Genomic DNA, 16752 nt, shown 5'->3' with positions numbered 1-16752 from the left:
GTGGCAAATCATCTGTTGTAGTGGGGAACACAAATTGGATGGAAGGGGATAGGAGAAAATAATGCTGAAACATTGAGAAGAATCAAGTAATGAAGAACTAAGCAATGCTCTGCAAAAGTGATTGATCTATTATAGACCCTGTAGGCAATAAAATCCTTACTGGTGGTTAAATTGAGGAGTGATAAGATCAAATCTGTGTTTGAGAAACACTCTGAAAAACAATTTAACAGTAAAAAATGTTTATATTTTTGACACAGAAATCACGCATATAGATGTTAAGTGCAAGTAAATAATTAGACAAATGTCAAAATGCTACAAGAACATCCACCAGAAAGATGGTTCAGAAGGCTGGAGTGTATGCTTTGTGTGTGAGTCCAAGATTCAATCTTTACATCATATGAATCTCCACCCCCTCAGTCTCTTTTGACCTCTCAAAAAAAGAATGTCATTTTTTGGGCTAGAGCAATAGTACAGTGAGGACTTCACTCAGTGTAGTTCTTTAAACATCTCTCAAAGGGGAGATTGGAAAAAATTCAACTGTGCTCAGGCTGGTGAGAGGTAAGGTCTGTAATGTGAAGATGCTCATAGCAGACTCTTCAGTCTTAAATTATCCAAGGCATTTTCTTGGGTGATCAAGGTGGGGAAAAAGGGAAACTGTAGACTCCCTTCTTACAGTTGCCATCTTGCTCCTCCCCACTTAAGTCACTGACGACAGTTTTGTTTGCTATAATTGTTTGTTTTTGGTTTTTTTGGGGGGGGGGCAACACCCGGTGGCGCACAGGGGTACTCCTGGCTATGCACTCAGATATCACTCCTGGCTTGGGGGACCATATGGGATGCTGGGGGGATCTAATGGCAGTCAGTCCTAGGCTAGCGCGGGCAAGATAGACGTCTACCTTACCACTTTTGCCACCACTCCAGCTCCAGGTTGCTATAGATTTTTAAGTTATATTTTACATACAATTTATTATATATATTTTACAAATATATGTTTGATCTGTAGCTTTTTTTTTTTTTTTTTTTTTGGTTTTTGGGCCACACCCGGCGATGCTCAGGAGTTACTCCTGGCTGTCTGCTCAGAAATAGCTCCTGGCAGGCATGGGGGACCATATGGGACACCGGGATTCGAACCAACCACCTTTGGTCCTGGATCAGCTGCTTGCAAGGCAAACGCCGCTGTGCTATCTCTCCGGGCCCTGATCTGTAGCTTTTCATTCACTTATAATTGTTCACATATTAAAAGTGTTTAGTATTGATGAAGTCCAACTTTTTAAACTTTTTTCCTTTGTTTTTAATAATTTTTATTTTGACCAAAATGGATTACAAATCTTTCAAAGTAATATTTTAGGTACATAGTGATATTGAATCAGGGGCATTCCCACCACTAATGTTGTCCTCCCCCAGCCCTGTTCCCAGCATGCATCCCATATCTCCCTCGGGGTGCTGCTAGTATAAGTGGTCCTTCTGTGTCTAGTTTGTTGTGGATTGGATATTGATTCTGTTGTCATTGGCTTTGAATTTGGTGTTTAAGTCTGATCTTTTTTTTTTTTTTTTTTTTGGTTTTTTTGGGTCACACCCGGCTGTGCTCAGGATTTACTCCTGGCTGTCTGCTCAGAAATAGCTCCTGGCAGGCACGGGGGACCATATGGGACACCGGGATTCAAACCAACCACCTTTGGTCCTGGATTGGCTGCTTGCAAGGCAAACACTGCTGTGCTATCTCTCCAGGCCCATCATTTTTTATTTCTACTTAATGTTAATATGACTGTTTGGTCTTGGTTTCCTCCATTAATTCACTCTCAATTTGTGAGGAGGAACAAGATGGTTCAAGTTATGTGGTTCTGTTTGAGGGCAGGAAAAGGATAAGATGGGGCAAAAATTGAACAAGCAAAAAATGGGAGGAGTCCTTCTAGAGGCTATAAATATCAATTTAAGAGAAGAAAGGGAAAAAGGAAGAAAAAAACATAACAACAATACAAAGAAAAAAAAACCTCGAAAAGCACCACAGCAATAAAGACAGCAACCATACAATAATCATGGTCCTGGAATAAAAACAATAACAAAACCAAAAAAATTATTTTGTGCTTTTTTTTTTTTTTGCATAGGCACAGTAAATATTGGGGAAATTAGAAAGGGAATTCCCTTGACCTAAGAGGTACAGGGTTTCTCCGCCCATGAAATATACTGTCATGGGAATAACTACAGGCTCCGTACATGTTCTTTTACTATCCCTAGGCCCTTTTGTGGTGTCTGGAAACTGTCCACTCCATCATGAATGATAAAATCAGGCCTCTGTAGCTAGAGAACTTGGTATTTGCACAGGTCATAAGATGTAGCCTAAGATGGAGTCTTTCTTTATGGTTCTAGAAGTTCTGTTTCATCACTGTTGTTTTAATCAGTCTTCTGTAGTTGGTGGTCTTGTTTTTTGCACCAATCCTAGGACAGAGCCTAGGATAGAGTCTCTCATTATGTTTCCTGAAGATCTGCTCAGTTGTAGTTGTCTCCGTCAGACATCTGGAATTAGAGACCTTGGTTGTTGTACAGGTCATAGGTCAAAGCCTAGACTAGGGTCTTTTTTATTGTTCCCAGGTTCTGCCCAGTCATGATTGTCACAGTCAATCTTCTGTAGATAGTGATCTTGGCTTTTGCACATATCAAAGGATGACATGTCTTCTGATTTCATCTTGTCATGGTGAGGTAAGACAACCTACTTAGATCAAGTTGTTGTTATTTCCTAATTGTCAGGATGTCACATCAATACTGGCACATGTTGATGTCAGAGCAGTATTAATAATGTCCTACAGGGAGTTTGGTTCCTGCAGCTCTTGAGAACTGTGTTGGTTCTATGTCTGGGATCTAGGGCTCAGGGTTGGACTGTTGCTGTCCATTCTCCTGGAATCTAAATTGGGTCCACATGACATATGTTCAAGGTGGGCGATGCCCCTGTATTGTAAAATGTATGAATTCTTATCCCTAGTAGTTAAGAGCTTGTTTCTATATGTAAAATTGCCTCCTTTTTAGTATGCCTTTGCAAGAAGAAATGGTGCTATATTATATTGCTGGTTCATTTGGGGGTGAGAGTGTCAGGCTCCATCATCTATGTGCCCTGGTTTTGACCTGAGTTATCATGCCAGGCAAGAGAAGTTCAATTTTTTTGAACATTTTTCTTGGATGGACTATGTTTTGGGTGTAATGCCTAAGAATCCTCCATCAAACCAGTGGTCCTGAAAATATCCTATATTTTATTCTGACAGTTTATCTTCTATATTATATTTTATAATATCTATTTAGAATATTTAGAATGATTTATTCTAGATTGTTATATAAGTGAAATATAAGAATTTTATTTAAAAGTTAATATATTTAGGGCCGGAGAGGTGGTACAAGCGGTAAGGCATCAGCCTTGCCCGCGCTAGCCTAGGACGGACCGTGGCTCAATCCCCTGGTGTCCCATATGGTTCCCCCAAGCCAGGAGCAATTTCTGAGTGCATAGCCCAGAGTAACTCCTGAGCGTCACCGGGTGTGGCCCAACCCCCCCAAAAAGTTAATATATTTAAATGAATATATAAATGAGTCAATTTTGGATGATTCTTTATAGTCACTTAAATATGATTCAGTTTTGAGGTGGAAGAGGAATGAGAGCTGACTATAGAGTCTATTGTTTGTTTTTGCAGTGACATGGATCAAACCAGTGGGTTTTTTGTTTTGTTTTGTTTTTTCCATGTTTTCAGCAGTGATTAGGATAGTGCTCTGGAGATCAAAAGGATGCTTGGGAACTAACCAGATAGGCAGGTGTATGCAACATAGGAGACCAATGCAAATACAAGGCACATGTACTATATCTCAGGCATTAGGTAAAGGATTTTAAGATTTCTGGTAATTCTTAACAGTGGATCTTCAGGTGCTGTCCTTGTTCTCATATTTAGTCTACGACTGCCTTTATCCACCAATGTCACTTGACAGGAGCCATAGTCTGTCTTTTACAGCACTGAGGTAGCTGATTTGTACCTCCTTATTATCTTTTCCTGGAACCACGAGATAAACTGTTCTCACTGTATGGTGCTTCAACAAGTAATTTCTTTTTTTTTTTTTTTTTAACAAGTAATTTCTACTCTCTAGGCCTCACTGAGTGCATTTATTTATAAAAGGTTGTCACACCAAGCTTTATCAACAACATTCCAGCAACCAAGACAGTTCTGGGTAGTTAAGTCAAAACTACGTCGGCTTGTGTAAGTCACTTAACTTCCCTGCACTTGATTCCCGATCTGCAAAATCAGACACAAAACCTAAAATCCTCCTAGACGGTGGTTAAGGGCCAACCTGCTCTGACAGCGCTCCGCGCAGGCGCAGAGTCCAAGGATCTCCCAGTATGCTTTGCGTTCCGCGCAGGCGCAAGAGCAGTCTGGCCCGACTTCCGGTTCCGTGCGGAAGCCGAAGCTCCGCGGAGGTTAATGGCGGCGTCCACGGTGCCGTCCGCCGCCGACGTCGAGGAGACTGCGGTGGGCGAGGAACCGCCCGCTCTCAAACCCGGGGCCGCCCCGTTCGGAAACTTCCTCTGTTACTCCCGCTTCCACCCTCCCGAACAGCGTGTCCGTCTCCTGCCCCCGGAGCTGCTTCTCCGGCTCTTCCCCCGGAGTCCCGAGACGAGGCCGATACTGGGTCTAGACGTGGGGTGCAACTCCGGGGTGAGTGCCCGGGGTGGGGTCGAAGGTCCGCGGGGCCAGGAGTTTTCTTTTTTGCTTTTTGGGGTGTGACACCCTGCAGCGCTCAATTAGGGGTTCCTTCTGGCTCTGTGCTCAGAAATCGCTCCTAGCAGGCCCGGGGGACCCTATGGGATGCCGGGATTCGAACCGCCGTCCTTCTGCATGCAGGGCAAACGCCTTACCTCCATGCTATCTCTCCGGCCCAGGAATTCTTTTCTGTGGCCTGAGTTCCAGCGACCCCATCTCTGCATTTGCTGCCTCCTAGCCAAACCAAAAGACTCGACTCTGTCGCTGTCCTCCATCCCGCCCTACCCGCACCTGGCTGGGGAAGAGGGGGTTCCCAGGGAACCACTTTGGGAACTTGGAGTTGGGGTTCAGAGACAGGCTTACGTCTTATATTTTGAGGTCTGTGACCTGTCGCAGGACGCACCTTGAAGCCGAGAGGCGTTTGAAGCGGTCGGGATTTGCTTTTTTTGGAAAGGGCCACATTTGGCGATGCTCAGACCTTACCCTTAGCTCTGCATTCAGGAATTACTCCTGGCAGGGTTTGGGGGCGAACTCAGGTCGACCACGCGTAAGCTGAGCGCCCTGCCTACTGTGCTATCTCCTGGGCCCAATGGGGTATTTGTTTTTCAACGCAGTGATCTGGTTGAGAAAAGTGCAGTTAACAGGGAAAGAGCTTCCCGGAGGCAGGTGTCACCACCAAGGTCTCTTAGGTGTTCAGTGATTTTCCCAGAGCCACAGGTGAAATAAAATCTCACAGTTATCTCTAGACTATACTAGAGGAGTAGGTATTCAGGCGCTAGGGTTTTAAACAGTTCAAACGTTAGACTCACTCTGCTCTGTTTCAGACCGGGAACTGGAAGCTAGGCTCAGAGATTGGGAAGAATTGGGGTCTTCCAGCTATTCTCAGTGAATCAGCCCAGCTGTTCGCTGCAGGGGTTAAAGGATGCCATGTGTTACTCCAGCCTCTGCTCCATAGTTCTCCTGCTTAAAGGTGCCCAGGTGATTGTGTATCTCCAGAGTCACACCCATGTAGGGACCAGAGTTGCAACCCAGAGATGCTTCAAAGCCCATGTGGTGCCAGTGATCCAAGCAGGATGGGCAGCATGCAGGTTATATGTCTTAATCCTTATGGTATCTCTCCAACTGAAGGGTTTTTTATTTTGGTTAAGGAAGAGGAGGTGGGCACTACTGGTTTTGTGCTGAAGATAGCTTTGAAGAGGCTCGTGCAGTGCTTGCTGGGAATGAAGTGTCCTGCATGCAAAGCTTTCGACCACCCCATTGAACTAACAGAAATATTATATATATTATATATATATATATAATATATATATATAATATACATATTCTATGAAGGGCTGAAGGTTGTATTTGACATGCCTGCTTAAGGGAAGGGAACATTTAGGTATAGACTTGAAAGCTGAGATGAGCAGATGTTTGGGTGTGTGAGTACTATCTCCTGCAGACCATTCTCTACCATGATACAGGAACCCAAAGGAGGGAAAACATAGGTAAATCTAAGCAGGAAGTTTGGGGTTTCATGAAAGATATTATTATGAGACCACTGGAGATTCTGAAATTGAGGGTAGCATATATATTCTTAAAGGCAACAATATTATGGGTAGTGGTTCTCAGTTGATGGCTGTACATTGATGGGCTTTTTACTCTGTATATAAGAAAAAAAACTGATGGCACTGGATAAAACAAATTAAAATACAAAGGGGCATTAAAATCCAGAGATGCGGCTCTGTACAACACTTGTCTTGCATATATAGGGCCCTGCACTCAGTTCCTACAGCTTTTACAAAATAGAGGGGTACAAAGAATAAAAAGTTCTACTCTTGACCCTAATAATTTTTCTCTGTACACAGAGGCAACCACTGTTTTTAATCTGAGTATGTATCCAGTTTATGACTATATAAATGTTTCACTTCTTTTAGTTTTACAAATATCTCATTGTTTTAACCATATTCTTTAATAATGTATAGATCATTCATGTCACTATAGCTGCTTCATAATTTATAGTATAGATGTTCCGTAATGGGGGTGCTTTGCCTAAATGTTAAAAAGTGAAACTGAGGGACCAGTTATAGTACTTAGGGTACTTACCTTGCATGTGGCCAACATAGGTTCAACCCCAGGATACCATATGGTCCCAGAACATTTCCTGAGTATAGAGCCAGGAGTAACCCCTGAGCACCACTGGGTGTGATGCCCTCTATCCCCCAAAAAAGGAGACTAGGAGGCAATACAACAGTTAGGGCATTAAAATCCAGAGATGTGGCTCTGTACAACACTTGTCTTGCATATATAGGGCCCTGCACTCAGTTCCTACAGCTTGTATGCCTGGCATACACCTGGCCTGGGTTTGATTATTTCCTTTTTAAATGTAGTATTTTGGGGCTGGGGAGATAGCATAGCAGGTAAGGTGCTATCCTTGCATTCAAATAAAGTATGCTAAGTCCTCAGCATCACTTGTGGTCAGTTTTCTGAGCACTGTCAGAAGTGATCCCTGAATGCAAAGCCAGGATAAGTACCACCAGGTGAGGCCCCAATACAAAAAGTTTGGATGAGAGAGAATAGAGGAGTTATGGTTCCCTGAGCACTGCCAGTAGTGACTGCTAAGAACTAATTGCTGTGGCCACAAAACAAAGAGAATAAGATAGCTCAGGGGGTAGAGTGCATGGAGGCCCCAAGTCGATATCGAGATCATATCCCGTATGATCCCTCAATCACTTCCAAGTATTGGGAGCCTGGATTCCTGAGCATTGTTCGGGAGCCTCCTTCCCCCACTAAAGATGCTAGCACAGTGAAAAATCACAAAGCATTGGGTTTGGCTAGAAGGCTTTTTTGGGAGTAATGGATGCAGAAACAAAACATGTCTTAGAAGGGAGGGAAAGCATACTATAGATGATTCTTTTTTTATCAAAGTGGGCAATATTTCCCAGCCCTAGGACACTAGAATGATCCAGACAGGTGATAGTATTATGCAGTTGGGGGCACTTTCTGTTTATTTATTTAAAACATTACCAGGGAGCAAATTAATTTTTTTTTTAAATGTAAAGGGTAAAATGAGTTTGGGAAGCTCTGCTACAGAGTCAATGTTGAGAATTTTGGAAATCCAGACTTCCTACCACAAGTCTAAGAAATAGGGACATGCTTTATTCTTTACCTTGTTGGTAAAGAATACTTGCTATGTCTCTGGAATTCTTTCTTCTTCCTGGGGTCTCAGATACCTGAGATATCCTCCCCTACTCAAAAGAAGAAGAAGAAGGGGGGGAGGGGAGGGGAGGGAGGGAGGGAGGAAGGAAGGAAGGAAGGAAGGGAGGGAGGGAGGGAGGGAGGGAGGGAGGGAGGGAGGGAGGGAGGGAGGGAGGGAGGGAGGGAGGGAAAGAAAGATAGTTTACTTGCATATTTGCTTAAGCTGGAAATTCTGGATTCCTTTACTGTGTCTATTAAGCTGTAATTTCAATCATAAACCCAATCTTTCACCTTTCATAAATCTCTGGAGGGCACTGAGAGCTTATTCTGCAAAACTGGGGAGGGCCAGTCTCCTTAGACCAGGGATGGCGAACAGAATTTTTACCCTCCCTCAAAATGGCAAAATGCAATACGTGTTTAATAGATTATTGTTAAAATTATATGCTTTTGTGTGAGTGTTTGTCTGTTTTGGCAGGTCACTGCGTGGTGTGGCTCTCTGACTCTCACAGTTTAAAATTTTGGCTCTTTATGTAGAACTTGCTCGCCACCTCTGCCTTAGGCTATAGTTTAGGATTCCACATGCAATAAATCCAGGAAGAAGTGGCAGTCTCAATGGGAAATAAGATAGATTTCACTTTATTTACTGGCTGAAAGATGTAATGACAAGGCTTTTTTTTTTTTTATTCCACTAGGATTTGAGTGTGGCTCTATACAAACATTTCCTTTCCCTACGTGATGGGGAGACCTCCTCGGATGCCTCAAGAAAGCTCCGTTTCCTCTGCTGTGACATAGATCCAGTCCTGGTGGCTCGTGCTGAAAAAGAATGCCCTTTTCCTGATGCCTTGACCTTTATCACCCTGGATTTTATGAATCAAAGGACCCGGAAAGTTTTCATGAACTCTTTCTTAAGCCAGTTTGGATGCTCCGTTTTTGATATTGGCTTCTGCATGTCAGTAACCATGTGGATCCATCTGAACCATGGAGATCAAGGTCTGTGGGAATTTCTGGCTCACCTTTCCTCCCTCTGTCACTACCTCCTTGTGGAGCCACAGCCCTGGAAGTGTTACCGAGCAGCTGCAAGGCGTGTCCGGAAACTGGGCCTCCATGATTTTGATCACTTCCACTCCCTAGCCATCCGAGGTGATATGGCAAAACAGATTGTGCGGATTTTGACCCAGGACCATGGCATGGAGTTAGTATGCTGCTTTGGCAATACCAGCTGGGATCGAAGCCTTCTGCTCTTCAGGGCAAAACAGAGCATAGAGACTCGTCCAATTCCCGAATTATTGACTGAAGGGAAAGAAGAAAGGAACAGATTAAGATTCTGGAAACAGTGTGATGGGAGGGTGTGAAGTTCAGTAAAGACATTTAATACTGAGGGTTAAGTTACCTCTTTAACTATATTATTAAATAGCCTTGAAATCTGAAACTTTGGCAAAATGTTGTAGAATTAAATTGTAATTATAAAAAAAAAAGGATAAGGGTTGAAACTGTGGGCCACGGGATATTTACAGCATTAGAAAGTGTTTCATTGGAGTTAAATATTTCCAAGTTATTATGAAATTACTTTTTTTTAGCCATGAGTCCCCTCCGAGCTACCAAACCTTTGCTTTCTTTTCCTTTTGCTTTTCCTCATGTTTCTTATGTTGCTTCTCCCTGGTTTTGAAAAAAAATTTGTTATCTTTAGTAGTGGCTGGAAACCTGAAGCTCATTTTTGTGGCCGAGCACCTGCATGACCCTTTCACACAGGAAGTACTCTGACCTGTGCCTCGGTCCCGGCCTTTAGAATGCCGCTGGCTGACAGGAGTATACACCTCATAGACACTTTTTCTCTGGGACTTCGGTTTTTTTTTTTTTTTTTTTTTTTGGTTTTTGGGCTACACCTGGCGATGCTCAGGGGTTACTCCTGGCTGTCTGCTCAGAAATAGCTCCTGGCAGGCACGGGGGACCATATGGGACACCGGGATTTGAACCAGCCACCTTTGATCCTGGATCGGCTGCTTGCAAGGCAAATGCCACTGTGCTGTCTCTCCGGGCCCAGCTTTTTTTTTAATTATCCTTTTTTTTTTTTTTTTTTAATATGGAACGCTTCACGAATTTGCTTGTCATCCTTGTGCAAAGGCCATGCTAATCTTCTGTATTGTTCCAATTTTTATGTGCTGCTGAAGCAAGCACAATTATCCTTTTCTTAAAAAAAATAATAAAGAATTTACTAAACTTTCTTCTGGTGCTTCAATGAATTCATTGTGAGTCAATAGTTTTCAAAAGTATTCTTTCCTTTCTCTTCCATCTCTTTAGTTTTTCTTTTAATTTTCTATTTTTTTTTGGAAGTATATTGTTTTTGGTGTTCCTAAAAATGTGTTAATTGTCAGTGTGTCAACTATGTAATGCTTTTTCTTTAAATAAATAAAATTTAAAAAACCAACAAGAAAAAAAATAAAATAAAATTGTGATTGTATCTGTAGAATTGTAATCAGTATCTGTTCCCCTTTTTTTGGGTGATGCTTCAGAGACTATATCTGTGGAAGGAAAGGGACTGCTTTGAGATGGTCTGGAGAAAATGATCATGGATCTGCGATAGAAAGGGACTGTTTGGGCAGTTATTCTTAAAGACTTAGATCAGGCTAGCCTTACCATGTATTGGTCCTCTGTTCCTTGAATCATTCTTATCTGGGTTCTGAAGGCTCTAACATACTTGTTCTTCTATAACCTAATATAATTTGGAATGAAGCTTCACTAGCCTAATTAATGAAGGTTAGTAGTTCTCTTTCCAGAGCCAAGTTTCCAACATGCCTAGACTCAGCCCAGCAGATACAGACAGCAGACACAATGCATTGTTTACTGACACTTAAGACCAGGAAGGTAGCTCAGACGGCTAGAACATCTGCTTTGCAAGCAGAAGCCACCAGATTGAATCTGTAGCACTTGTATCCACTGAGTACAATCAGGAGTAACTCCTGAACACTGAAATAGGACTTAATGTGGTTGTTAATCAGGAATAAACAAGAAATAAGAAAGTCCGGTTTGTTATTTTTGTGTTTTTAGTTTTTTGTTGTTTGATTTGGTTTTTGTGGGTCTCACAGAAAATCAAAACCGAAGCCAGAGAGAGTACAGGGGCTTAGACACTTGCCTAAGGCACAGCTGGCCTAGTTTGATCCTTGGCACCATATATATGTAGCCCCTTAAGAACCATTAAGAGTGACCCTGAGCACCGCTGGAAGTGGTCCAAAAACCACAAAGAAAAAGCGAGAAAACAACCTAGTTAAGCAAAGAGACTAGATGGATGAGCTTCAAAATTCCTAAGAACTTTTCCTAAATTGAAGTTATAAATTATGGAGGAGTAGATTAGAGGTTGTAACCTTGATCGGGAAGTTTTAATTTCTACATTTGGAGACTGGAGGGGGAGTACAAGGGTCAAAGCACTTCACGTAGATGCAGCTAACTTTAGTTAGATACCTGAGACCTTTTACTCCCTTCAGCAGCACTGGAAGTACCCCCAGCATCACTGAATATGCCCCGATTTTATAATTAAATGTAGCACCTGACAAGTGAGATTCCTAATCAATAGGGAATGGAATGAAAAATCTTCGTTTAGGAAAATGAAGTTTTTGGGGCCAGAGAGATAGCACAGCAGTAAGATGTTTGTCTTGCATGCGGCCCAACCCAGGACGGACCCGGGTTTGATTTCTGGCATCCCATATGGTTCCCCTGAGCCTGCCAAGAGCGATTTCTGAGTGCAGAGCCAGGAGTAACCCTTGAGTGCTGCCGGTTGTGACTCAAAAACAAACAAAAAAAAAGGGAGGCGAGGGAGAATGAAGTTTTCTATTTTATGCAGGATAATTGTGGTCGGTACCATGAGATTTAGAATACTCCCTTTCAATCCTTTTAGGTTACTTCTTTAATCCTAATGACTCTTCTAAACATTTATTCCTCTAGAGGCCTTTGACTCTTCCTACTTCATTACTCTAAGCAAATGACCTAATCACTAATGCCATTCTTGTTTGTTATGTAATTTTATTGCCTTTATTCTTGAGAACAGAGTGGGAGGAAGGGTTGGGCCACAGCCATCTGTGCTCAGGACTTACTCCTGGCTCTGTGCTATTGGGGGGGGGGGTGCCCACATATGGGATGTCAGGGGTCGAATTCAGGTTGGCCATGTACACGTGTCTTACCTTCTACTATTAGCCTGGTCCTTGCATTTAGTCTTAAATTCCTTCACCTTCCTTCATTTTAACTTCCCAATATATCTACTTAGTTTTTTCCATCCAAATAACCTCTGACTAGGAGCTGAAACAGGTGCTTTTGCCTTGCATGTGGCTGACTTGGGTTTCTATCCCCATATGGCCCCCCAAGCCTCTCCAGGAGTGATCTCTGAACACAAAGCCTGGGAGTAAAGTAAGCCCTGAGAACTGCTGGCTCAAAAACTAAAGTAAAATAACCTCTGATCAAATAACCTCCAACTAGCTCTAGCTCTATTGAGGATCCCTTTGATCTCTCTGTGGCCTTCCTGCCCATCTACCAACATGGTTGGCTCTCATCCTCAAAATAACCAACTCTTCCCTCAAACATAGGATCTTTCCATATCTTCATTAAACATGAGCAATGTCCTTGAAGGAATAGACTCCATAGCCTGTGCTCACCTCCCATCAATAGGAACTTAGCTTGAGAGGTTGGAGAGATAGCATGGAGGTATGGCGTTTGCCTTGCATACAGAAGGACAGTGGTTCAAATCCCAGCATCCTATATGGTCCCTGGAGCCTGCCAGGAGCGATTTCTGAGTGCAGAGCCAGGAGTAGCCCCTGAGCAATGCCAGGTGTAACCCCAAAACAAAACAAAACAAAATAAAAAGAACTTACCTTGAATGCCAAGCTCTGAAGCTCCAAAGTCATAGCACCATTTAACACTAGAGTGCTTCTTCATATTGAAACTTTTTTGGTTTCTTTTTGTTTTGTTTTGTTTGTTTTTTGGGGGTCACATCCGGCAGCACTCGGGTTACTCCTGGCTCTATGCTCAGAAATCGATCCTGGCAGGCTTGGGGGAGCACAATGGGATGCTGGGATTCAAACCACCAGCCTTCTGCATAAAAGGCAAACGCCTTACCTCCATGCTATCTCTCCAGTCCCATTATTTTTTTTTAACCATACTTCCTTTATCTCTTTCTATTCCCTAATAATTTCTTTGAATTTTAATTTGCACACGACTTATCTGGGGATAAGTTACCTGCATATTTCCCACCCCTAATGCCCACAGTTCCCCTCCCACCCTCCTTCACTTGCCTGCCTTTACGGCAGGTATGTTTCTTCTCCCTCTCTCTCTCCCCGTCTCCTCCTTTTCCTTTGCCTCTCATTTTTTCCTTTTGGAAACTTTCTACTATGGATTTAAGTCAGAAATAGAGCTTAAGAATCTTTGGCTTAATTCATTTTTGGCTGTTCTGGTTTTTTGAATTTGCTTTGTTTGGGGGCTACACCCAGCTATGCTCAGGGCTTACTCCTTGCTCTGTACAGAAATCAGTCCTTGAAATGTCCAAGCAACCTTATGAGGTACTGGGAAATGAACTGAGGTCAGCCATTTGAAAGGTAATTATTTTAACCCTGTATCCTCTCTCTGGCCCTATTTTTTGCAGTACTTTATTATACAGTAAAATATATGTAATTTATTTTATTTATACCTTGCTTTGCAGGTTTATATGACCCAGGCCCAGCAGATATATATGATCCAGAAGTAGCCCCTGAGCACTTCCTGAGCATTAGAATCACAGGTATGACTCAAAAATTCAAAACTAAATTTACCATTTTAACTTTAATTCCATAGCATTAACATATTCACAGTGAGGGACCTGTTCTGTTTCATTAAATTATCAAGAGAGACACAGTTATAAAGTTTATAATTGAGTTTCAGTCATACGATTTTTTTTTAATGTTTCTTTTATTATGGTTTTTTTTTGTTTGTTTGTTTGCTTTTGATGGTTGGTCATATAATGTTTCAACATCTACCCCTTCACCAGTGCACATTTTCTACCACCAATGTCCCCAGATCCCTTCCACCTTACTTCTCATTTGCCTGCTTTTATGGCAGGTGTGTTTCTTCTTCCTCTCCCTCTTCCCCCTTCCCCTTTCCTTCTGCCTCTAATTTTTCCTTTTGGAAGCTTCCTACTATGGATTCTTTTTCCTGGTCCTTATCTCTGTTGTCTTTGGGTATTATTACCATACTATCATACATAGATAGAGATATAGATATATAGATATCCCACAGATGAATGTAATCATTCTATCCCTCTGACTCATTTCACTAAGCATAATACTCTCCATATCCATCAATGTTTAAGCAAATTTCATGACTTCATTTTTCCTAACAATTGTGTAGTATTTCATTTTTATCTTTTATTTTTTTATTTTTATTTTTATTTTGGTTTTTGGATCACACCTGGCAGTGCTCAGAGTTACTCCTGGCTCTATGCTCAGAAATCGCCCTTGGCAGGCACAGGGGACCATATGGGATGCCGGGATTTGAACCACCGTCCTTCTGCATGAAAGGCAAATGCCTTACCTCCATGCTATCTCTCCGGCCCCATTCATTTTTTATTTGAATGAATGAATTTCATTCATTGTGTACTTATACCATAGTTTCTTTATCCACTCATCTATTCTAGGGCACTTTTTAGATTCTGACTATTGGAGACAGTGCTGCAATGAACTTAAGACTGCAGATGCCTTTTCTGCATTGTTTTTGAGTCCCTAGGGGATATTCCCAGGAGCTAGCTGTATTGCTGAGCATATGGGAGCGTAATTTTTAGTTTTTTGAAAAATGTTCATATTATTTTCCCAAAAGGCTAGACCAGTCTACATTCCAACCAGTAATGAATCCTTATCTCATCTGCATCCACGCCAGCATTGAATATTGTTCTTGATGTGTGCCAGTTTCTTGTTTGAGATGATAACTCACTGTTGTTTTGATCTGTGTGTCTCTCATGATCTGTGAGCATTTTCTCATGTGCCTTTTGCCATCTGCATTCTTTGAGGAAGTTTCTGCTCATTTCTTCTTCCCAATTTTTGATAGGGTTAGATTATTTTTCTTGTTAAACTCTACCAGTATGTTATTAGAAGGATCTGTTTTTAACAAACAACTCAGATTAATTCTGATACAAAATTCTGATACAAAATAGGCCACACTTTGATTGCTTTGGGTTCCTTAGTATTCATTTTGTCCTTTTCTAGGAATTTTTCCTGGGGTGAGTTCTTCTACTCCTTTGCCATTTACAACTGCCTAGACATCCTAACTCATGACTCTAGATTGTTTCTGTTTTGTAGTCATATCCCTGGATATTTTTTAGAATCCTCAAATTTAATGTGTCACCAAAATGAATCTATCAACATAATTTTAAAACTAATCCTATCTCAATTGTTGGGATCTACCATTGTTCAAGCTAGAAACCTCAGTTGTCTCACATATTGCTTCCCATGTTAACATATCCAGTATATTCTACCAATAACATATAATCCCATTTATGCCACCCATCTAGCCCACTCCATTCTCTATCCTTGAAAGGATCTAACTACTCTAATATTGTATTTATAAACCTTTGATAGTTTTCTAGTATGTAGAGTTCCGTTCTTATTCAGTGCCTAAACCAGTGTTCAAAATGATACTCTTACTTAAATTAAGTATAATGAAATAAAACTTAAAGTTCAGCTCCTCAAGGAAGTCGCATGTGTCAGGATGCTACTTGATTAATAGATAACATCCATCACTGCAGAAAGTTCTTGCCTTCATACCTTTCCTTCACACACCAGATATACTGAGGCTCAGATTTGCTGTGTCCTTTACTAATTTTTAAACTTAGCACAAATTTTCCCTTGCTTCCCATTTTTTTTTCTCTAACTCTTCAGTTAAATTATTTGTCCTAAAAGAGGTTCAGCTATTACTTTTCAAGGTCTTCCCAACTCCTGTAGTTTATTGCATTTGTTATTACGAATGTTAGTTGAATGAATATATGAGTGAACAAAAAATAATTTCATCTGAATCCTAGTACTAAGAAGAAATGACATGACTGATTGGGTGAGACTGCCCAGGGAACTGAAATAGGAAGAAAGTTGAGAGAGTAAGCTTTGCCTTCAACATGGAAATTTGAAGTATGTCTTCTTAAATTTTTTTTTATTTTATTTGTTTTTGGTTTTTGGGTCACACCCGGCAGTGCTCAGGGGTTACTCCTGGCTCTACACTCAGAAATCACCCCCAGCAGACTCGGAGGACCATATGGGATGGTCCATATGGGACCATATGAGCCATATTGAATTTGAACCAACGTCCTTCTGCATGCAAAGCAAATGCCCTACTGCTGTGCTATCTCTCCAGCCCCTTCTTAAGCATTTTTTATATAAAATGTTAGCTCAAAGGGCCAGAGAGATAGCATGGAGGTAAGATGTTTGCCTTGCATGCAGAAGGACAGTGGTTCAAATCCCAGTATCCCATATGGTCCCCTGAGCCTGCCAGGAGCAATTTCTGAGTGTAGAGCCAGAAGTAACCCCTAAGCGCTGCCGGCTATGACCCAAAAACCAAAAAAAAAAAAAAAAAATGTTCACTCAAGTTTAGAAGCCTTTAAAGTATAAATAAAATATGAGACTTTTTTTTTTGGTTTGTTTTTTTTTGTTTTTTGTTTTTGTTTCTTGGGTCACACCCTGTAGCGCTCCTAGCTCTACGTTCAAAAATCGCACCCGGCAGGCTTGGGGGACCATATGGGATGCCGGGATTTGAACCACCATCTTTCTACATGCAAGGCAAATGCCCTACCACTGTGCTATCTCTCCGGCCCCAAAATATGAGATTTTAAAGTACATTTTAAAAAATG

General features: G+C 41.6%; 1 protein-coding gene and 1 pseudogene across 1 annotated transcript; one reads left to right on the top strand and one right to left on the bottom strand.

The window, feature by feature from the left end:
- Window positions 1-4444: 4444 nt before the first annotated feature.
- BCDIN3D (BCDIN3 domain containing RNA methyltransferase) lies at window positions 4445-9630 on the top strand. Its single transcript, XM_049783575.1, has 2 exons — window positions 4445-4685; window positions 8600-9630. Exons 1-2 carry the CDS (start codon window positions 4452-4454, stop codon window positions 9257-9259), a joined length of 894 nt encoding a protein of 297 aa, XP_049639532.1. The 5' UTR covers window positions 4445-4451; the 3' UTR covers window positions 9260-9630.
- Window positions 9631-9981: 351 nt separating this feature from the next.
- LOC126023686 (uncharacterized) lies at window positions 9982-10082 on the bottom strand (annotated as a pseudogene).
- Between the last annotated feature and the right edge of the window lie 6670 nt (window positions 10083-16752).

Source organism: Suncus etruscus, chromosome 11 (genome assembly GCF_024139225.1).
Source record: "Suncus etruscus isolate mSunEtr1 chromosome 11, mSunEtr1.pri.cur, whole genome shotgun sequence".
Classification (NCBI taxonomy): Eukaryota; Metazoa; Chordata; class Mammalia; order Eulipotyphla; family Soricidae; genus Suncus; species Suncus etruscus.
This window is presented reverse-complemented; position numbering and strand designations above follow the sequence as displayed.